Source organism: Anopheles gambiae, chromosome X (genome assembly GCF_943734735.2).
Source record: "Anopheles gambiae chromosome X, idAnoGambNW_F1_1, whole genome shotgun sequence".
Classification (NCBI taxonomy): domain Eukaryota; kingdom Metazoa; phylum Arthropoda; class Insecta; order Diptera; family Culicidae; genus Anopheles; species Anopheles gambiae.
The window spans coordinates 1943734-1966262 of NC_064600.1; the positions used below are offsets into that span (position 1 = coordinate 1943734).

Here is a 22529-nt window from a genome sequence, read left to right on the forward strand (position 1 = left end):
CGACTGCCCCTTAAAACCAATAGGATTAAGCATGTGCAAAAGGGAACACGTGTCTAAGGACAAATGAAAACGGCGAAACGAGGTAAAATAAACTCTCGCAATCTGACGCCGCATAGCAAGTACAGGGTTTCCCACGATTTATTGGTTGGTTCCCACGATTTATTGGTGCGTTCCCACGATTTTTTGGTCATTTCCCATAATTTTTTGGTAGCAACCCACGATTTATTGGTCGGTTCCCAAATATTATTGGTCGGTTCCCAAATATTATTGGTCGTTTCCCAAATATTATTGGTCGGTATTATATTATATTATATTTGGGAACCGACCAATAATATTTGGGAAACGACCAATAATATTTGGGAACCGACCAATAATATTTGGGAACCGACCAATAAATCGTGGGTTGCTACCAAAAAATTATGGGAAATGACCAAAAAATCGTGGGAACGCACCAATAAATCGTGGGAACCAACCAATAAATCGTGGGAAACCCTGTAAGTTAGATTTAAGTTTTTAGTTTGAATAAACACACTTGCAACTCAACATTCAACCCAAACGGTCATGCTGTACTTCGTCTCGGATTGTTTTCCTTCTTCGTTTAAAATTAAGTGGTCAGCCCGTGCGAAGGCACAAGTTTTCTTGTCAAAATAATATCAATGGCTAATCCAAGATGCAAAACGAAAGAACTGAAACAAGAAGCTTAATTTTGAAATATACTTTGTTCTAGTTTTCCGCTAGACGCCACCAAAGTAGAGAGAGCCAATCATAACATGACAAAAAAAATGGAGAAAAAATGTATAAATTAGGCTGTTTAATTTACACCTAAGCCTTACAGCTTCCATGCTTTCGATTTTAGCTAATATTTTGCACGTGTCTATCGTCCCAATTGGTCAAGACAAGAACCATAGCAATCTCGTGTGATAACAGCTTAAATACCAACACCTGTGACCCTCTGATGAATCCAGTCCAACAAGAGCTCTATTTCTTCTCTCTAAGCCTTTTTGTCCATTAAACCCGATAAAGTAACTTTAACTTTTTGCTTTAAAAGAAGTTAAGCCAGTGTTATTTAAGCAGTTAATAATTCGCGCAACGTTATTTGACTTTCACTGGATGCCTTGGACGATTTAAACAGTATTTTTTGTGCAATGTAAGGGACGCTTTTTGTGACTTACAAGACTAAGTTTTCTTTCGCTGCATGAAATCATTAGCACATCCACGAAACACACACACGCACGCATGTCTGTATTACACGTCACGTATTTAATAGTAAAAAAAAAATAATATTATTAATAACAATAGATAATATAGTAGATCATTCGCTGTGATTATGCTGTAGAAGACACGTCAAAACAGGTCTCACTGTCGATCGCACCCGCACAAATATCGCGATACGTAGCTCCGCGTTCTGCTGTGTTGAGTTAGTTGGTGTATAAAAATACGCTTTCATATTAATTTAAATACGCCCGCACGGGCGGCTTAAATCCTTCCTAAAGGTTCTATCATCGTTCGGTACCGGCTCTATTTTTTTTTTTTCGTTTTTATATATATATTTTTTTTAAACTAGTCGCGTACAATCGCAATCGGCACATGTGGTGGTGCGTGCGAGACGCGGGAAGGATGGGGAAGGGAGGGGGAGGAGGTGGTATCCGCAAGAGATGGGCCAACTTTGCACGTTGTAACGATGCAAACGAACAAAAAAAAATGCTTTCAGAGGGCTTGGTTTGGTGTACATAAGATTGGAATGGATTGGTCCCGGAACTAAAAACAATTCAAACAAACAATTCACACACATACATATACTATTCCCCGTTCGCCCCACGACACCCAAAACGGCCACATCGCGCCGTTGCCAGCCCTGCAGCTTGCATGGCGCCGTTTTCCCTTCCGGTGGGACGCAATGGGGGGGAAACGGTACCTCCTTCAGCTCGACCGGGAAGTCACCTGATTCATCCGCTGTGGGCGTGGGGAGCAAAAACAAACGGCATTAATGCACAGTTATCGAAGGGGAGGGCATCGAAGAGGCTGGCCTACCTTTTCGTCGGTGCCGCCTTCTGGTACGGGTTCTGCAGTATCTTCGGGTGGCACTCCATCACCTTCAGCAGCAGACTGTCGAGGTAGTCCTCGAGCTCCTTCACCTTCTGCTTCTGGTAGTGCACCTCCGTCTCGAGCGTGTGCGCAATCTTGATCACCTCCTCGCGCGACTTGCCCTCGTACTTGGCGAGCGTTTCCGGCGACACCTGGGCCAGCTTGGACTGGCGCTGGGAGGCGGCGGCAGCGGCCGCCGCCGCCGCTATCTGCTCCCCGTTCTCGCCCCCGATGATGATGCGCTGGTCGGCGGTGCCGCCCGACCCGTGCTGCTTCGACCCGTGGTGCTTCTTGTGGCCGCCCGCCATCATCGCACCGCCCGCCGTCGACGACAGATTCTCGAGCGAGTCGGCCCGATGGCCGCCGCCCCGGTGCTCCTTCACGAAGTGTTTCAGCTTCTTGGTGAAGCTCTCCTTCTCCGGCTTGCCGTCCGCGGGCGCGGGCGACTGCCGGCCCACGCTCGCCTGCGAACCGGCCCGGGGCAGCGCTTTCGGCACGGCGGCCGCCGGCGCTGCCACGCTGCCACGGTTCGCTTTGCCCTCCAGCTCGGGCGAGGTCGGTGCCGTCACCGAGCGGCCCTTCGCCGGCTCGACGCTCCCCTGCTGCTGCTGCTGCTGCTCCTGCTCCTGCTCCGGCTGGTCCACCTCCTCCCGGCGGGCCGACAGCATGACGCGCGAGCTTTCCCAGCTGCGCCGCTTCAGCGAGTCGGTGTTGCCAATGTCGAGATGCTTCCCGTACAGCTTCTGCTCCCACTCGTCCACCTTCTCGCCTGCCGGCGTCTCGCCCGCCACACTCTCATCCCGCTCCCGCATCGACCAGTCGGTGGTGCTGGTGTTGGGCGTTGTAAACGGGGCCGCCGCCGCCGCCGCCGTGGTCGTCATCGTCGCTGCCGGCGCGCTTGCCCGCAGATTCAGCGACCCGTTCGAGCTCTTGTGCGACAAGTTGTCCAGCACGAACTCGTCCTCGTCCTCGCTGATGACGCCCGGGTCCGCATCGCCGAACGTTTGCTTCGACTGCCGCCCGCCCGACGACGGATGCAGCGAGGCGGTCGACGGTGTCGCACTGCCGGCACCGCCCACGCCCGCCAGGCTCGAGTAGCTGCCGCTGTACATGGAAGAGTCGTCCCCGCCGCCACCGTCCCGCTCGTCCTTTCTGCGGCCCTCCTTCTTGCCGATGCCCGAGATGTGCATCTTCGAGCCGATCGATTTCGCGATCTTCTTCAGCCCTTTCCGCTTCTCGATCGCGCCGATGCTGAGCAGCGAGCCGCCCACGCTCGACGCGAGATTGCTGATCGAGCTCTTGCTCTTCTCCTTCTTGCTCAGGTCGGTCAGCGAGCCCGCCTTCACCGTGAACGAGATGCGCACCTCCAGCTCGCCCCGGTCCTTCTCCTTCTTCTTCTCCCGGTCCTTGCTCTCGAGCTTGTACCAGCGGGCGCGCGGCCGCTCGTACACCTCCATCTCGTTCAGCGGCAGCACGACGCGCCCGAGAAACTCGTCCATGCCGACGCTGTTGTGGTGCAGCGCGGTCAGCACCAGCTGGGCCTGGTTGCCCTGCGTCGGGATTTGCCTGCAAAACAAGGGAGCATACAGTTTCACATGCTGTTGTACACAAACACGCACACGGGGCCTTATCACTTACAGCTCGCATTCCTCATTCCACATCACCGAGTCGGGCGCCTTCTGTTTGATCGAGGTTTGGTACTTCTCCTTGCCGAGCGCGATGATGACGAAGCAGTTGTTCGTGCCGCCCTTGCCCTTGATCAGCAGCCCTTTGGCGCGTTGCACTGTAAACAAAACAAAGCAAAAAAAAAAAAAAAAGGTGGGATGAGAGGTGGGAAATTAATCTTTCTGCGTGCGCTGTTTTTCTTTTCTTTTTTGAGTCTTGAAATTAAATTTCTTCCCCAAAATCTCGCTCTCTTCATTTTAGAGTATTTGCTCTCACCCCCCTCTTTTCTCTTCTTTCGGACAGGGTTTTCCAGTTGTGGGACGCTTCCTTAACTCTTTCTTGTGGGAAGTGAACTTCATATGATGGAAATTGGACTCTATGGCGCCTTTTTTGGGCAAACTTCTTGGAAATTCCTATTGGATTTGTCAACAAATGTATTATACAGTCCAATTCCCATTACTTTAAGATCATTTCCGAGAAAGAAAGAGTCAATAATGTGTCCCACAACTTTAAGAACACCTGGAAAACCCTATATTTAGCCAAAATCGTAGCTATTATTCACGGCAAATAATCTGTGTGGGAAAAAAAAAACGATTGTGTGATGTGTTTATTTCTCAAAAAAAAGCAACTTGAACCACCGAAATGGAATTAAAAAAAAAGCGCTAACGGTTGAACATAGTTTAAGCAACGTAGTGCGAAACAAAAAAAAAAACAAATTATTGTAACGAAGTGAACGAGTTAAAGGAAAAAGAAATAATTTTGCTTCTCATTGATAGAGTTAGTTTTGCATGCGTTTCCCGATCAAAGTGAAGGGGGAAACGTTTTCCCCCATTTTTATTTCCTTCTTCTTCCGCTTCTAGAGAGTTCCCTGATAAATCTTAGCCAGGCAGCGTGCATATAAAACCAACCAGCGGGATGGAGATTCGAGTGGAACGAATTCGTGCGCTTTGAAGCAAGATAAAAATGAGGCCAGTTAAGGTACATTGGGTTGCGGCGGGCCGCAACTGTTGTGCTACGATGATGGATCTGCCCGGTATCGCTTCATCGCTATGTGCCGGTGTAGAAGCATTGAAATTTAGTTTAGATGAAGTATAATTTACATTTTTTTGTAACGGATGCATTCAATGAAAGTTCAATGATCCTGTACTATTAAAAACAATATTTGGAAAAAAAACAACTCTAACGGCCCTTTTGAAATATGCGAACATTATTGTTGCCAAAAAATAATTTTATTCCTAAACACATTAAATAAAATATCAATCAAAAATAAACTGCACGCAACGGCTCGAACTTTCGATCGCACCCAATGTACACACACACACACACACAAAAGAACCGTACAATTAAAAATGACGGCACACTGGTTCCGGAGGTTCCGTGAGAGATTCGCCCCCAACCTCCACCACCGCCCTGCGGTGGAAACAAACGACCAATCTCCAGGCACAACGTTTCCCCGTCGGTGCAAATCATAACCTAAATTAATTAGTAATCGTCCCCCTTTCCCTTTTCCCGCCCCCAATCCCCATCCCCATGTTTCGGCATTACTCTTTCCTTTCCTATTTGTGGCCCGGGAAACCGAACCGAGCCGGCTCGGGGAGAGAGAGAGAGAGAGAGAGAGGGGGAGAAAATCAAACAAACTTGAATGGTGGTGCGTTAAAGGCAAAATCTGCTTTACATACAACACCGTGCATAATCGTGTTTAATAAACTGCGTGTACCGTGTAGGCGCAGCAAACAAACAACAAAAAAGCTTCCTACTTCCCCCGAGACGGATTTGTGCCACAAGAGATAATTTAGTTTTTTTTTTTCTTTTTTTTTTCCAAAAATATTTTCTCATTCCTTTACTTCAGCGATATCTGCTTTTTACACACAAAAGGTACAAAGGCAAATTATGTTGATAAATACATTTTTGAAACATTTTGTAACCATTTTTTTTCTCTTCAATTTGTCCTACATGTGTTTCACATTTTTGTACGAATTTTTTGAGCCGTTTCAACAGCTACCAAGGTGCGTGTGAGGTGCAAACATTGTGACACGCTCTCCAATATTGATGCCTTAGCGGTAAAACTTGGAGGCAACAAATGTTTGGTCATCTCCTTAGACATTCTTCAATGCTTAACCATTATCCAGTTTGAACGATGCCACAAAGTAAGCTCGAAAGTTTATCGAACAGAGCGCTGTGCAACTGCTCGAGCACTGCAATTAAATTTACGCAAATCATTCACGACCCGTTGCGCCCAACGCGTGTGCCCAAAAGGGGGCGGGTGAATGCACATTCCTGACCATTGTCGTCCGGAGAGGTGTGGTGCGGAATCGCAGCCACCAAGCATCTCCTACCTACAAACTGTGGCCCCAGCTGGGAGGGTTCAAGTCATAGCGGGCGAACGAACGTTTTTTAAAGTGTTTACTTGCCGTCAGCCCTCGCCTTCTCGCCTTCGAGGCATGACTTCAGGTGCGCAAAGGCGGGATGGTTAGTGCAGGTGAGCGATAATGCCAAAACCCATACGCGAGAGGGTTGTACAAGATAAGGGTGGGCCTTTGAGAAGTGTGGCTGTTGAGATGATTCACACCCAACATCCACCCCGCCCAGCGCATCCGTCCATCGCAGGGCGGGCGCTTTTCGGCTCCAGCCACACTTGTGTATGTGTGTACGTCCCCGCCCGTGCGTGCGTGCGTGCGTGTAGCGGGGCAGGGATGATTCATCCGCAATACAATCGCGCACAGCGGGGATGGAATTTAGTGGTGGGACCTCGGAGCCGATTCCGGAGCCGATTCCGAAGCTGATCCCGAAGTTGAGTCCGGAGTCGATATCGGAGCCAAATCCGAAACTGATTCGAAAGTCAATTCCGAATCCGATTCCAGAGCCGAATCCGGAACTGATTCTGGAGCCGAGTCCGGAACTGATTCCGAAATCGATTCCGGAGTCGATCCCGAAGCTGATTCCGGAGCCGAATCCGGAACTGATTCCGGAGCCGATTCCGAAGTAGATTTCGGAGCCGATTCCGGAGCCGTTTCCGGATCCGATTCTGGAGCCAATGCTGGAGTCGATTATTTGTATATGTTGTATATTTCTAACTTCATTTTTCCCATCACTAGTTGGTGGAACGGGCTTGGTCACCAATCGGCGGCGAAAGAACGGTGCACGAGGTGGAGGGGAGGGAAGGGAAGGGGTTGCAGGGGGTGGATGAGTTGTACCGGCCGTCCACCACATTAACGCATTCCAATACGTCTTCCGAGTGCCGTCCTCTTCCAGCACTCCAACGTCACCCCTTCTCGCATTCCTCCTCTTCTTCCTCATCCTCCTCCCGCAGCTGCTGCTGCTGCTGCTGCTGCTGCTGTGGCAGCTCCACCACTCTAAAAACTGTTGCATTTATTAATGTAGTTTCGCTTCTATTTGTTCAACCACCTCACCCCCCCCCCTCCTCTTCACCACCCCTTTCAATCTCCTACCTTCCACTGGGTTGGCTACCGTTACGCCTGACTTACCTGTCACTTGAATGTGCGTCGGGCTCCACATTTTGGGGGCCTGCAGCGAATATGTTTTTGCTCGAAATTAATGCCAACCGCCTCCGGTCTCCCCTTCCCTGCACACGGTGTACACGACGCGGGTCCTACTACCACCCCGCTGAGGGGGGAGGGACGATATTGTTCGCTCCGGTTTTTCCTTTTTGCCGACGCTCCGGTATGCTGATCGTGGTGAAACAGCTGATTGGTGTGTGTGTGTGTGCGTGGGGTGGTGGTCGGTTGGTGGCTGGCTGGTTGGTTGGCTGCGCACAGAAATCGCGGGCGCAGCGAAGCTCTAGGAGGACGCGGAAGCCGCAGAAAGAAGCACGCAAATTGAAGCACCAACCGACGACGACGACGACGATGACGAAGAGGCAGAAGAAACGGTCACTTTCTTTCCCTTCTCAGCAATGGCTGACCGCCGCAACGCCTGCCGCCACCGCTGTGCCGCCCGTGTGCACCCGGGTGCGTATGTGAGTGTGCGACGCGAGCGAACACGTACGGAGACAGGTGCGTGGGGGGAGGCAATAGGCAAATGTGTGTTTGCTCATTCAAGTAGCACAAAGGAGGCGGATGCTATTGTTGCTTTCGGTTTTTGCCTTGACTTTCGACGGTTTACTATCACAGACTCTTCTTCCTTTTGAATATATATATATGTGTGTGTTGTCCCTCTCTCTCTCTCACTACGGTTCGGGAATGGAAATGATTATCGGTTTCCTTCGCGGCGCCACTGGGACGGCTGGAAGATTGGTCACTTGGAGACACCGTTCGGTATATTGAGGTTTCCTTTGCCCCGTTACTATAAATCACAAATGAGTTAACAACACAGCAATGGACACACACACACACACACAAAATGTGCGAACACGGGCGTGATGTTAATTCACGCAATGGGCACACACAGTCACACAAACACGCAACGCACTACTCACTACGCGGCCTACGGACACTACACGACACAGGTACGGTGAACCCAACCAAGAAGGCACAACAACAATGTCTCTCTCTCTCGGGCGTTCGGTACAAAAAAACAATGGCCAGCTCCAGGAAATATCTGGCACAGTGTGTGGCCTCGTTTATCCGGGATCATTAATCTGCCCCGGTTGTTCGGGCGGCCCGGTTGATCGGCTACCGACGTTTACGTGCGCTGCTTCAATTCTGCCGCGATTTGGACATATCGAGGCATAAAGGTGCTGCTACACGGAAACGAGTGCAAACAGATCTAATGGAGTGTTGGATTCATTTGGAATGGATCTAATGGACATGTTTGAACCTATTAGAATCGATGCAACGGTAGGTACTGTCGGAATGGTAGGTTTGTTCGGAACGGTGGGCTCGATTGGAACGATAAATTCGGACGGAACGGAAAGTTCGGTTGGAACGGTAACCTCAATTGAAACGGTATGTTTTGTTAGAACGGTAAGTTCGGTCGGAATGATAGGTTTGATTGGAATGGAAAGGTACGATTGGAACGGTAGGTTCGATCGGGGCGGTAGGTTCGGTCGGAACGGCAGATTCGGTCGAAACGATAGGTTCGGTGTAAACGGAAGGTTCGGTCGGAATGGTAGGTACAATTGGAATGGAAGGCTCAATTGGAACGATAGATTTGATCGGTACGATCGGATCGGTAGGGTAAATCGGAACGATAGGTTCCATGGGAACGGTAGTTTCGATCCATTGAAACTGTATGTTTTGTTAGAACGGTAGGTTCGATCGGAACGATAGGTTCGATGGAAATGGAAAGGTACGATTGAAACGGTAGGTTCGGTCGAAACGATAGGTTCGGTAAAAACGGTAGGTTCGGTCGAAACGTTAGGTTCGCTCGGACCGGTAGGTTCGGTCGAAACGATAGGTTCGGTAAGAACGGTAGGTTCGATCGGAACGGTAGCTTAAATCGGAATGGTAGGTTCGATGGGAACGGTTGGTACGGTTTAGTCGAAATCGTATATTGGGTTGGAAGAGATGAAAGCAGTATTGCGAACAGTAACATACATTTGGAGCCTGCAAAATTTGCCATCCCTAGTTCGCAGCCCTTGCAGCTAATCAAGGAAAATGTCACCAAAACTTAAAAAGGAACGGGTAGGTTCGGTATGTTTGCTTGATCGATCCGACCGTTCCGACCGAACCTGCAGTTCTGATCAAGTCTCCCGATTCGACCGAATCTACCGTTCAGACAAACCTACTAGACTGGAAAAGTTGAACCTAGCTCCGAACGTTCTGTTTAAAGTACCGGACGAACCTACTAGGTTCGCTCCCAATTCGAATCATTACAATCAGCCACGCATCTGAAATCAATCACCGGGTCGGCAGAAACAGTCAAATTAGTTTTGGGAAAAAATATAATTTACCGAAACGGAACTAGGAAAATAAGTGTCAATAGCCTGTATATGACTGCGTGGATCGTTAGGAGTAGAAAAAGAGTAGAATTTCGTATTAATATTGAAAACGATAAGTCAAGCAACGTATTTAGGTTTTTCAATGCACTATACCGAACAGCTTGCAGCACCATGGAACCGTATTGAAAGCTTTACATCCGCTCAAAACGACAGCTTTTCGAAGAATTCCAATCTTACGATGGATGATTTCTTGTAATCTCGTAATCATCGTTGTAAGATTAGTATTTAAATTCATTCTTTCACCTGTTGAATAATGAGATACACAATGTTATCCTTTGGTTTAGCAAGCTATTTTCATGTTCTTCTTATTATAGCCACCGTCTGAACATTGATCGAGGAAAAGCTTTAGCAAGATTTTATTGCAGTTCTTTTATTGCAGCTCAGACAGCAATCCGGGTGGATACGTGTACGCTTTTGCCAAGGGCAACGGGCCTAATCTCCACGTGTACAGCAATATATCCCATCCCGGCCAGCACGGGATTACTGAAATGGGTAACGGAGAAATTTTAAATTCTTCAAAAGCTTTAACAAACACCACGCCGTGGAAAGCATTGCTTAAAGTGGCGAAATGCTACATTTTGGAAGTCGTTAAACTTTGATGCTTTGATGCTTAGAGCTTGCCAGCAGGAAAGTTTGCATCAGTGGCCGGCGGCTGGTAGCGATTCCAGGTAAGCAAGGACACCCTAACGATCACCATCCACGAGCGGGACGGGGTGCTACACAAATTGCTGACCGCACTGTTGAAGATCAACCTTCTTCCTCTTCCCGCTTACGACGGATCGAACGACACGAGCACCGACTCTTGCTCTCTTTGTATTTCTCTCTCTCTCTCTCTCTCTCTCTCTCTCTCTATCCGTGTATCTCACTATATCTATTCTCCTGTCTACTCCCGTGTGTTCTCTCGCGCACGTGGTCTCTGTCTCGCGCACGATGCGTTTAAATCCCCGGCGGCACTGCGCATCGCTACTCCGTTCCCTCGTAGTGTCCGGAAAGGTGCTTTCCAGAACGCAGCAAGATATAAATCGCCCGCCCGCCCCGATCCCAGCGCGCACGCGTGTCTGCTCTTGCGCGCACACACACACACACACTCCTCGGCAGAATCGAAAGAAGACACGGGCATAAGAAGACAGCGTTGCGCCTCGGCCCGGAATAAATACTCAACGCAGCGGACGTCACTCGTGCCAGTTTTATAGCGCCCTCAGCAGCCACCGACACACATATCAGCCGGACTGGGGACCCGAAACGCGCCCAGCTTCGATTTCGAAATCCGTGCGATCGTGTAATCGGCCCATGCAGCATCGGCAGCATCGCATCGCAACATAATTCGCTGTGCGTCGCTCGTGTGTCTCCATAAATTTGTGCTACATAAATGCGCTGAAGTGTGCGTACGTGCGTGTGCCTATATTGATTGTGTGTGTGTGTGATAGAGAGAGAGAGAGAGATAAATAGAGAGAGAGAGAGAGAGAGAGAGAGAGAGAGAGAGAGAGTGCTTGGAGCGTCCGAGGCTAGACAAATTGGAGCAGTGACAACAAAAATGTAATGCACCTTCACGCCCACCCCCCAACCAGACCGACGGACCCGTGCACTGAAGGGGTTGAAGTGTAAGGTGACGGTTGCAATAAGGCTACCTACCCCTCGCTGATGCTAGCAACTATCCCCACACACACTCACGCAGTACACGCAGTTCAATACGGCAGTGGCCAGGACAGCAGGAGGAGATAACAACAAAAAAAATGTTGGAAGTATTTTAATTTTGGAGGAGCAAACTTTTCATCAACGCGCGTATCACCCCCGCTTGTATAAACCTTCGCGCACTGCACTGCCTCTTTCAAATCGCGAGATTAAAGGAGGACCCAGCGGTTCGCACCAAGCACCGCTAGCGAAGACACACGGTCTCACAATATTTGGTGGGTTCTTGCACACACAGCACACAAACACACACGCGAGAGATAAGGGACCAGTGTGCAGAGGCAATTAAAGAGAGTGGAGAAGCATCCAACAACAACAACAACAAAAAAGCGATCTATACACCCAGAACAAGTCGAGAAGTAACACCTTTTTGGAAGTCCCGTAATACACCTTCTTCCGTCTGGGCGAGAGGAAGTCTGCCAGCCTGCTGTGCCGATTTTTTTTTATTTTCTGTTCGGTTGTTTGGTGGGCTTTGATCGTTGGATTTGGTCGTTTGTGTTGCTGTGTGTCCAGTCGCCAGCCACTTGCAACCGAGGAAAGCCACGACGACCTGCTGGAACGACTCCCCGGAGAACCGATCGTCACGACTGCTGCTGCTGCTGCTGCTCCTGCTCGTCCCTGGAGATCGTCCCTGGGCAGCGGAGATCTGCGGGTGCGACCAGCGGCTATCAAACAACACTGCTGTCTACCTGCCCCGTGAGGCTGCACCGAGGAGGCCTCACCTCTACCTGTGAACCCAAGACCCACGCAGGTTTGCTCTGCCGCTGCAAAAGTAAGTATCCCGAAACGGAGCGGAGGTGTTGCGAAGAATTCGGGTTTTATGTTAGGGGTCGGTTGCTGGCTGCATTTTTCTTACTTTCTCTGCTTCTTTTTTGTGTGTGTCCTTCTGACGGTTTATTTTCTTATTTATTTATTTGTGTTGTTCTTCGTTTTCAACATCTGACCCTTTTCGCCTTCTATTGCCACTCTTTTGTTTGCCTTTGGCCATTGAAACGGTGTGAAAACTTATGTGTGTAAAAAGTGTTCGCCTCATTTTCTTACCTCCATTCTACCATTGCTTGCGGGCCTCGTTAATGCGATTACGCAAATTGCTGTTTGCGGAATGGTGGGTTCGTCGCTTGCATCACAGTTTTATTTCTTTTATTGCCGAAGGCCACCGGAACTCTCCGGTTGTTTGAAAGTGACAATTTTGCTGTTTGCTCGTGTGTGTGTGTGTGTGTGAGTGTGTGTAAATATATTTGTGTGCGAGTACATGGGAGTATGTGTGTTTGTGTGCAAAGTTTATGATCTTACTGTTATCGATCGCAAACCACCCCGCATGTGCACGGGATGTCTCTAGGCAAACAGAACCTTCCTGGTTTCCCGTCTCAAACGGGTTTTTCCTTCGCCACAATCCCACTGCTTTACAAAGTTTCACAACAACAGAACCTGTGTGTGGCTGGCCCAAGTCGCAGCTGCATGGGCGTGCGGTCGTCCGTGTGCGGGCAGTTCCGGCAGCCCTTGCTCCCCCCCCCCCCCCTTGCGACTGGGTGACTTGGGAATTAAGCTATTAGGGTAATAAATTCACTCTCTACTGATGCTACCCTGCCCTACGGGTAACCCCCCCCCCCCCCGCCCCTTTGGTGCAGCGTTGTGGGACGCCCGCAGCAACAAGCCGCATGGAAGAAGAGCGAAAGTGTGCAAAAGCCATCTCTAACGAGCAATAAAAAGTGGTTGACCGTCGCCGGGTCTCGGTTAGGTCCGAAACCGGCATCGTGACGCAGCCGCTATGCAACGCAAGTGGATCATTGGGAGGGATTGACACCACAAACCCACAAACCGACGCCTCGCTAGAACGCTAGATGCGGTCGAGTGGAATTGAACGCAACCGGAATCGTCGCTTCCGGGCACGGTTGCAGCTGGGAGGAGCGTGCCCGGAACGTATACCGCTCAATGCAATCCAAGAGATTGCCTCCGTTAATGGCTTAATGGTTGTTTTGTAATGATTGCATCACGTCTCGCCACAAGACGCTAAAGATATTTCTTTGCACCGATTCAAGCTGGTCGTAAATTAGGGCCTGTCTTGTGCATGGAGTATTGAGTCGGATGTTATCGTATTGAAGTTGCTTGAAATAACAAACATACGTGGGATTTAAAGAATATTTTCCGAAAAGCTTTCTATGTTTTAGATATTCTGTCCTCAGTTTTTGGCTTATCATGCTAAAGACCTCATTGGACGTCAGCGATATGAAGATATTGACATTGCTCTGTATTCTTCATTGGCTGCCAACTGTAGCAACTGCCAAGAAGCTTGTCTAATATAATTAAACGCATAATTGGACCGGCTTATAGATACGACAATCTACATATGGAAACCTAACATGGCTCCCCTTGTAGGTTCCAATGCATCTGTTATGTGAATATTGGTACTAGTTTAACATCTGTCATCACTATTGAACCTCATTTAAATTACAAACTACATGATTAGTGGATTTCATTTCTTCGTTTTGCTTTTTTTTTTCGCTACAGCATGTCTTCTACGAATTCGGCGATGTGTAGAAGAAATTGTTCTCGATGAAGGCGTAAGGTTGTCACAAATGGATATGTAAAGTGCAGACATGAGTTTGAGAGCAAGAGAAGAAGAAAAGCCGTTTAACAGCAAACAAGAAAGCACATCGCCTACCCACTACATCGGTAAACAAGATAAAGCAGTTAAAAATAGCTAAGTCAAAGCAAAAGGAAAGCAAACTTGATCTTGACAGCAGCTGAAAGTTCGGGAGAAACAAAACAAAAGATAAGAAATATTGCCAGAGAGCACTAGAGCGCTAGTAGCCAACGAGCAGCAGAGCGACAGAACGAGATAAGCAGCAATCACCCACTTAGTCTGCAGGCGACGAACCCCCGGCGCAATCCGAAACCAAATGATTGACACAGCGACCGGTCAGGCGCATCAGCAGGCGCTGCTGCTGCTGGTCGCGCTGGTCTGCACGCTGCTGCTGCCGGTGGTGCAGACACGCCAGGAGTACTACTACACCTACCAGGACCCGTACGAGGACGACCTGTCGCTCTGGATCAACGAGCAGCAGGTGAAGATCTTCAGCGGCGTCGCGATGAAGATCTACGCGATCGACAACGGGCGGGTGTCGCCGCACATACGCGACCCGAACTTCAGCCAGTATCTGCCGGTCATCCCGTCCGAGGTGAGCAGCGTCAACTTCACGTGGAAGGCGGGCTCGAAGAAGTACTACTACAACTTCGACCGGCTGATGTCGGTGGACGAGAGCATCCTCAAGCCACCGACAATCTCGATCAAAACGTCCGGGCGCGTGCCGAAGAACGCCAAGGGTAAGGCTACCACGCCAGGGCGCAAGGTAGCGTCAATGAACCCCCTCTTTGCACACAAACACACACACACACACACATACACACACACACACCTAAGACAGTAACTAATCGTGCTCATTTGTGCTTCTCTCTCTCTCTCTCTTTCTTCCTACTTTTTTCATCCTATCTTCTTGATCTCCAACTCCGTCAACCTCCGCGAAAAACCCATCCCACGCGCGCAGAGTTCAGTGTGATCCTGCCATGCTCCGGTAATGTATCGGGCATCGCAATGTTCAGCATTGGACTCCTGATCCAAACGCGGAAAGGCAAACCGGTCCCCGGCACGCCTCTCCGCATCAAACTACGTAAGGAATGTGCACATAGAGGTGTGTATGAAAGATCTTCTACTCTAACATCTTCTTCGCAAGGTAGCGTATGCCTTTTTCTCGTATTTGCCTTTGTATTTGTATTTGTTATCTATTATGTTTGTTTCCCCGCCATCCCGACCCGCTCACTATCATACCCCTCCTCCTCCCCCCCCCCCCCACCCCCTTTTCCCACCTTACTCTACTGGTTCCATGTCCCTTCCTTGCTTGTCGCTTTTTATCAATTGTGGCCTGCTAACTACTGCGCTCTTCACATCACAATGCGATGATCGCCTGCGTTTCCATGCTGATCACGAAATACTACCCCGGGTTACTTGGTTGATCTGTGTGCTCCCGTCCCATTCCCAAATCGTGGGAACATACCAGTTAGAATCGGTAAAGTCCCTAAAGTCCAACATTCCAATGTCTGGGAAACGTGTTGCAAATCCTGAATTGGGATGGAATCATTTGAACCATTCCAGAGTTTCCAGCGAGTTTCTAGACAACTGTCCAGACCTATTCCTGTCCGTTTTATGCACAGCCCAACATCCTTCAGGTTCTTGATGAACCAGTGTTTGAGCCTTATCCCATTCCTTCCGCTTCTTCCTTCATTTCCGCAGCAGATCAACCGCTTCTACCCTCTGAGTTAGTGCATGATGGTGGTACACACACACACACACACGCTTTCAGGCTACCCTTTTGCATCCCTCGCTTGCATTCCCTTTCCTTAAATCCAACTTCCAAGTGTGGGGTTCTGTGGGGTCTAAGCTTGAGCTCTTCACCATAAGCTCCATTGCCTGTTTGGAGCATTCCGCTATATCCCACCGACTTTTATTGCAAATTTATTGCCGACCCCATAAACCCTTTCACTTGTGTGACTTTGCAGCATTACTTTAATGACACTTTTATGACGAGTCGTCCTAAAAAACCGGTCAGCGATGATTGTTTGGTCGTTCAATTTGACAACAGCAAAGACTTTAATTTTATTGCCTCAAAATATCCAACACCAAATGCTGCAAATTGATCCTGCCTGCTTGATCCTCCTACCTCACCCTCCCTTCCTATGCTGACTGGGACCTGTTTTTGGAAGATCGGACTTTCCATATCCAGACTCGGATTTGTGCGCCATTTATAAAACAGCATGTTTAGTTTTTTGTTCGGCAATTGTGATACCGGCCATTCGATCGGATGCAAAATTTACTAGGGAACTATTTTTCTTTTAAAAAAAAAAGTAGCACACACACCCACACACTCGAAAGGATTTTGGAAAGTTCGAGTACGGAAATACCCGGAAGCACGTGCTTGCCTCTATTTTCCAACACGCTTTGTTCAGGGGACTTTTTGTTTTTGTACAAAAGCAAGCTTTGCATGGTTGTTGGGGGTGGAAGACGTAGTAACAACAACAGAAGAAGAAGAAGAAGAAGTATTTTTTCACCCAGCTCGTAGCAAAGGGTTGCTTTTTTTCGCTTACGACGCAACTCAAAATAACAACCCGCGCAATCAGCCGCCACAACAATCCCACAGTCACAGCTTCCAATAGCTTTTTGCTTTTTTTTCTCTCTCTCTCTCTCTCTCTCTCTCTATCTCTCTGTTGTTTTTTTGTTCTTTTGTTTTTTTTCTGTGTTTTATTATTTTTATTCTGTTTCCAACGTTGTGTGTTTTGCCGAGTTTATTTGAAAAATACTTTCTTAATTTTTATTCCCGCTTCTTTTTCGGAACGCTGTGGGCTCTCTCACTCGGTGGGCGTAACAATCGTGCCCTCCCAACCCTATTGTTGGTTGCAATTTTCTGGCTGGATTTCCGGGATTTTTTTTTTTCTTACATCTTCTGGGTTTTGTTTTTGGTGCGCGCCAATTGTGTCCTTTCTCCGCGTATGCCTGTATGCGTGCGCCTGTATTTCGTGTTGGCGCGTACGAAACACGATTGTGTGGCTGTTTCGACCAATCATGTCCCTTCGTTTATCGTTCCACCTCCATTGCCTCCCACTTCCGGATCCCTTCCCAAACTCCTCTTCCATCATGAAACAAAAAAAAAATGAAATTTAAATGAAAATTTTAAACCGAAACCGATACACACACGCACACAAAACGTATGTGCCCCCTTCCCTTCGATATAAACTATGCAACAACAAAAAAACTCCGAAAAAAAATACCCAAAAAATGGTAAAAACCAACGTCGGGACGATCCTGCGCCTACGATCAACGTTCAAACAACACACACACACCTAAAGGACCCGACCCGGAGTGTGACAAGAAGTGTGCAAACAAGGGCGTCTGCAACGAGGACAAGATCTGCCAGTGTCCGGAGGGCTACATGGGCCAGTACTGCCAGACGGCGCTCTGCTACCCGCAGTGCATGAACGGCGGCAACTGTACCGCACCGGGCACCTGCTCCTGTCCGCCCGGCTACCAGGGCCGGCACTGCGAGGGAGGTAATGTACCCAAACTGGCACACACACTCTCTCTCTCTCTGTCTCTCTGGACGCATCCGTGTCAAACCTACCCATTTCCCAAACCCTCTTTCTTCGGCAGGCATCTGTGCCGAAAAGTGTCAGAACGGGGGCAAATGCATCCAGAAGGACAAGTGCGAATGCACCAAGGGCTACTACGGGCTGCGCTGCGAGTACTGTAAGTGTGGCGAGCTGCGGGGGGGGGGGGGGGGGGGGGTGCTTGTTGGGAGCGAAGAATTAATCCAGCTGCATGCATCCAATTTAGCGAAGTGCGTCATACCGTGCCTGCACGATGGCAAGTGCCGGGGAGTGAACAAGTGCCGGTGCAAGCCGGGCCTGAGCGGTGACCACTGCCAGATCGGGCGCCGGCAGCGCTCGACCTGCAAGCGACCGTGCAAGCATGGACTCTGCCAGCCCAACCATACGTGCGCCTGCGACAGTGGCTGGTACGGGCGGCTGTGCAATCAGCGTAAGTATGCTCCCAGGCCGAACAGTGGAACCGCTAGCTAACCGTTTTCACCTTCATTTTCCAACTGTTTCCCTGCGCAAAATAGGCGAAAAGAAGCGCCGCAACACCAACGGAGCCGGCGGTGGTGGTGATACGGGCGGTGGCGGGGGTGGTCCAGCAAGACTTCCAAAGAAATAGAGCAAACATCCCTTTTGGGCTCGACGTCGCAAAGGGTTTCACGTGACAGCGAGATTAGTAGTGTGCACTTTGGCACAAGTCATTCAAGTCACTCGCGACTACTCACCTCAGTCAGGCCAGGTGTACAAAATGTCGAAGCAGGAGGAAGCCATACGGGGCGTCGCCGCCGCCGCCGCCGCCACAGTGTCACTGGGTTGCTCCACCATATCTTGCCAGCGGGAGAAGCGCAACAGAAGCCACAAGGGCACAATTTACTAGTTGGATACGATATGCGAAACAAATGGTGATATAATAAAGTAATTTGCTGCATTCCTGTCTGGGTAGGGCGCGACGCCGGGACGCGCGCCCTGCTCGGTAATGTGTATACATCTACATTTGGTTTTTTTATATGCTCTCGGACTAGAATTTTGAAGAAAAGTTATGAACCTGACCACGTCCTTAGCAGTCCTATTACTAGCCGGTGAGGCTCTGGATATGCTCTCATTGACATTGGAACCTTCTTCTTTGTAAATTGGAATGGCTGAAATCATTTACGAATCGTTGTGCTTCCCGGCATATTAGGTTTCAAGGTATCGGAAGTTTCGTAGGACTCGTTTAAATTAAATTTTCCGAAATATCTTTGCTTTTGACTCATAAGAAACATGTAAGAATGTTCTCCCAGCCAATTCCATAACAATTTCGTTCTATAGTGCCTATGAACGACGCTCCAAATTAGCGTTCTTAAGATCCAGAGATCTTCTATTGCTCTTATTTGAGATTTGAGTTCTAAAGCAGCATAGTCCCACGGCGTATTGTTTTAGGAGTCATTTGTGTAGACCGTGGCTCTCCACAAGTGATGAATAAATTTGGCAAAAATCCGGTGTCAACTCCGCTCCAAATTCGAAAATTTCAGAACCGACTCCGGAACGTATATCATAATTATCCGTAGCCGTCCGGAATCTTCCGGAGTTATCTGGGGTTGGAGTCGTTCGAATTCTTCGTTGGTCCGAGTCGTCTGGAGTCGTCCAGAGTCGGAGTCATACGAGATCGGAGTTATCCAGAGTCGGTGTCGACTAGAATCAGATTCGTCCGGAGTTGGAATCGACCGGAAATAACGGGAGTCGGAGTAAACCGATGTCAATCAGTCTCAGACGGTCGGCCCAAGAATGCAGTCGCAAATCATTATTGTCGTCGTTAAGCGCGAAAAATCTAAAGGAAATGAAATGCTGGCCCCAACTAGACACTAACTCTGGTCGATTCCAGCTCCGCGACTCTGGTCAATTTCAGTCGTCTCTTATAAGTCTTATAAGAATTATATAAGAACGTGGAATAGGTGCTGGAATACTATGTCTGGAATACTGAATCTCCGAATCGTCGAATCTTAAACGAATCAAAACAAACTATGAAAGATAATGAAGCAAGGCATATGAGTGAATTCACCACTGCGTAAAATCTGGTTTGAATTGCCATCCTATTTTCACCATCGAGAATTTAGGCAGTCTCATCGTATATGATTGATTATATCGCATAAATGATATTCACCCCCTGGTAACATATTCAGCTTGCAGAGTCAAAAATGTTCTTATTAAAGAAATAATCCATACTGAAGAGCCTAGATCTTAGAGACTTTTCACTGTATTCCCATTCTATACTTGTTAGCAAATGCAATTCAAATGTTTAAAGCTCGAAAATGCTTTTCTTACAACAACATATTTATTATAAACAACTAAAACCCTCTACACGAACTGTGCGCAATGGGGTTCACTGCACCGTACGAAACTATTCCGACGAAGAAAAGTACATAAAGCATTCTCGAATTCAAAGGGATGAAGTGCCTGCCTTCAGCTGCTCGCCCATTATTAAACGCTAACACAAAGATCAACTCCGCACTCCCGGGACCGTTTGTTTTACACCTTTTCCGCAATCTTGATCGCGGTGCGGCATCCGAACTTGATCACGTCCGTGAGGGCGCGGTAGAACGGGGCCTGTTCCGCCCCGTGCTCCAGCCCGGTGTCGTGATGTTCCTGCTCCTCGTCCCGGAAGCGCTGGATCTTGTCGAGCAGCTCCTTGTCGGTGAAGGTCGGATCGTCCATCAGCTTGCGCAGCTGGTCGTTGTAGTGCTCGACAATCACGGACTCGACCGCGACCGTGCACGCCATGGCGGCCTTCTCGCCGAGCAGCGCGGTACCGGCGCCGAGCGCAAAGCCGGCCACATTCCAGAACGGCAGCAGGGCGGTCGGGCGCACCCGGTACTTGTTGATCAGCCGGTCGAACTCTTCCTTGTGCGCCTTCTCCTGCTCCCACATGTGCTGGATCGTTTTGCCCGCCTTGGTGTGTCCTGCCAATACGGCAAAGGAGAGAGGGTTCGATAAATGCTGCTTCGGATGTGGTGTGCCTGTGGCTTGTTTCATTTAAGCCGCTTACCAAGGATGGCCATCTGTCCGCGGTAGATTTGGTTCGCTCCCAGCTCACCGGCATGGTCCACACGGATCACGCTGTCGACCAGCTTCGAGCAGCGCTGGGCCAGCAGCTCGCGACCGGTATGAACACCTCGCGTGATTTGCAACATGTCTGTAAGTGCTGTGAAACGAGCCGGAAAAACACATTGCGTAATGTTTATCACACATCATCATCATAACTATATTAAAAGGACCTTTTTGCATTTTAACTACCCTTACCTTGCTGCTGCTGTTGTGTATATTACCACCACCAACGCTGGAGAGGATGCACCAGGGAAAAACACGCGTTTCCTTCCGCTTTTTTAGGGCCGCACCGGTTCGCAGGTAAATGTGGTGGAAAATTCCAGACCTTTTGCTGCTCCGATTACGGAAAAGCTGCTTCACAAAGACGGAATCGGAACCACTTCAGGGCTACAGTCGCGTAGTTTTTTTTTTAAATTTCAGGAGGTTTCTATGCAAAGAGCCGCCTGCGAGCGTCCGTGTGTGGAAACGAATTTCATAACAACAACAAATAGCAGCTGTCACGCGCTGTCACCGTGCGTCAGCTGTTGGCGGTTACCTACCGTGCGGCACGGTGTGCTATAAAATACGATATACAGACGCGTTTGCTGGAAAGCATTTCCGCGCAGGACACATTTGCCCACGTTTTTACATTGTGGGATTGTGACCAGTAGACTTGAAGCGTCTGGGCTTAAAGAAATTTGAATGGGTCGACTGGAAACATTTTTACTAGGGAAAAAACATATTCGCTCTAGTTTTATTCAGTTAAACATAAACAATGGCAATAAAAAAACAATTCTGAAAAAAATTAGACTGTGTTATTCTATTTCGGTGCAATATTGCTATGAGTATAAAATTAAATTCAGTTGGAATTTTAATACGATTTAGAAAGAACATAAAGTTAATGTTTTTTTAACAAACGTTACATAATGTTTGGTTAAAAAACCTATCGGATACCTAGAACCGACCAAAGTAAGCATCGAAAACCTTTTAACGAGACGATTGCCGAGGAATGTGGTTAAATATTCCTTCCAAATGCGCTCGCGTTGGGCTCCCCTTCGATGAAACGATCTGAAATCCATCAAAAGTAGTCTTTATTTTTTCGCAAACAGTTTATGACTGTAGAAGACTTCCATCAGAGGACTGCACCAATGGATGAGGTATGGGCTAAAAATCGCCATGCAGTGGAAAGCTCAGCCTCCGGCAGTCTGGGTGCTAGAATGAGGTCACGAACATCAGACAGGTTTGACTAGAAGGACCTTTGCCTGTGGTTCATGAATAGGAGCATGGATGCAGGAGTACCACTCTGGGCACCAGGGCATAATGATGGTTAAAAGTCACCAAGCTGCGGGTGATGATCAGCTTGCTGGCGAGCTCTTCCAGCACGGAGGGGAGAGCCTAACTCGAGTGTTTCATTTGGTGGTAGGCAAGGTTTGGGAGATGGAAGAACTGCCCAAGGACTGGATGACCGGTGTCGTTGTACCAGTCTTCAAAAAAGGCGACAGGTTGCCGTCTACAAAATCTTCTTTCAACTTCCAACGGTTGCTACCCCTGGCCGAAAACTTTGTAGGGGAGTATCAAGCCGGCTTCATAGAGGGACGCTGTTCAGCTGTTCACACCTTGCAGATCTTGCAGAAATGCCGTGAGTACAACTGCAGAACACATCACGTCTTCATTGACTTCAAGGCGGCCTATGACAGCCGCCGTATACCTTGGATCCCAAGTCACATGTGACTCTACTTGGAAATTCGGAGACGCAACCTCGTTCGAAAATCGCTCCTTCTGTAGTCTAAGTGGCTGCGAACTGGTCGAGTCTCCAGCCGAACAAAACTGGCGCTCTACCGGACTCTAATAAGGCCCGTTGTGCTCTACGGACATGAGACATGGAACTTACTGGAAGACGATCTACGCGCACTTGGTGTTTTTGAACGCAAGGTGCTATGGAATGATGAGCTGTACGAGCTGGTGAAAATCGGGAGACTGAAATGGC

The 22529-nt window shown here is 48.8% G+C and overlaps 3 protein-coding genes across 5 annotated transcripts; 1 reads left to right on the forward strand and 2 right to left on the reverse strand.

Annotated features, from left to right (window-relative positions):
* Positions 1–1239: 1239 nt before the first annotated feature.
* On the reverse strand, positions 1240–8363 carry LOC1272151 (rab11 family-interacting protein 5). The gene is made up of 4 exons (XM_061648817.1): positions 7236–8363; positions 3724–3868; positions 2032–3651; positions 1240–1953 (listed from the first exon to the last, which is right to left on the reverse strand). Exons 1-4 carry the CDS (start codon positions 7264–7266, stop codon positions 1947–1949), a joined length of 1803 nt encoding a protein of 600 aa, XP_061504801.1. The 5' UTR covers positions 7267–8363; the 3' UTR covers positions 1240–1946.
* Positions 8364–10632: 2269 nt separating this feature from the next.
* On the forward strand, positions 10633–18473 carry LOC1272150 (protein shifted). 2 transcript variants are annotated; one of them, XM_311028.6, is made up of 7 exons: positions 10633–12110; positions 13847–14662; positions 14884–15069; positions 17237–17437; positions 17538–17633; positions 17721–17924; positions 18010–18473. In XM_311028.6, exons 2-7 carry the CDS (start codon positions 14239–14241, stop codon positions 18099–18101), a joined length of 1203 nt encoding a protein of 400 aa, XP_311028.5. In that variant the 5' UTR covers positions 10633–12110; positions 13847–14238; the 3' UTR covers positions 18102–18473. The 2 variants fall into 2 exon arrangements, with proteins under 2 accessions (XP_311028.5, XP_061519087.1); XM_061663103.1 differs by having other exon boundaries at positions 10635–12110; positions 14884–15027.
* Positions 18474–19771: 1298 nt separating this feature from the next.
* Positions 19772–21087, reverse strand: LOC1272149 (5-demethoxyubiquinone hydroxylase, mitochondrial). 2 transcript variants are annotated; one of them, XM_311027.6, is made up of 3 exons: positions 20759–21087; positions 20505–20660; positions 19772–20418 (listed from the first exon to the last, which is right to left on the reverse strand). In XM_311027.6, exons 2-3 carry the CDS (start codon positions 20647–20649, stop codon positions 19988–19990), a joined length of 576 nt encoding a protein of 191 aa, XP_311027.3. In that variant the 5' UTR covers positions 20650–20660; positions 20759–21087; the 3' UTR covers positions 19772–19987. The 2 variants fall into 2 exon arrangements, with proteins under 2 accessions (XP_311027.3, XP_061519143.1); XM_061663159.1 differs by having other exon boundaries at positions 20753–21052.
* Positions 21088–22529: the final 1442 nt, after the last annotated feature.

Bases quoted from the DNA above. Each gene is read 5' to 3' on its own strand.
- LOC1272151 (XM_061648817.1), bottom strand. From the start codon at position 7,266: ATGTGGAGCCCGACGCACATTCAAGTGACAG. The intron at 3,869-7,235 runs GTAAGTCAGGCG...TTTTGTTTACAG, and splicing joins GACGCACATTCAAGTGACAG to TGCAACGCGCCAAAGGGCTG. The intron at 3,652-3,723 runs GTAAGTGATAAG...CTTGTTTTGCAG, and splicing joins TGGAATGAGGAATGCGAGCT to GCAAATCCCGACGCAGGGCA.
- LOC1272150 (XM_311028.6), top strand. From the start codon at position 14,239: ATGATTGACACAGCGACCGGTCAGGCGCATCAGCAGGCGCTGCTGCTG. The intron at 17,438-17,537 runs GTAATGTACCCA...TTTCTTCGGCAG, and splicing joins GGGCCGGCACTGCGAGGGAG to GCATCTGTGCCGAAAAGTGT. The intron at 17,634-17,720 runs GTAAGTGTGGCG...CATCCAATTTAG, and splicing joins CGGGCTGCGCTGCGAGTACT to CGAAGTGCGTCATACCGTGC.
- LOC1272149 (XM_311027.6), bottom strand. From the start codon at position 20,649: ATGTTGCAAATCACGCGAGGTGTTCATACCGGTCGCGAGCTGCTGGCC. The intron at 20,419-20,504 runs GTAAGCGGCTTA...CCGTATTGGCAG, and splicing joins CGGACAGATGGCCATCCTTG to GACACACCAAGGCGGGCAAA.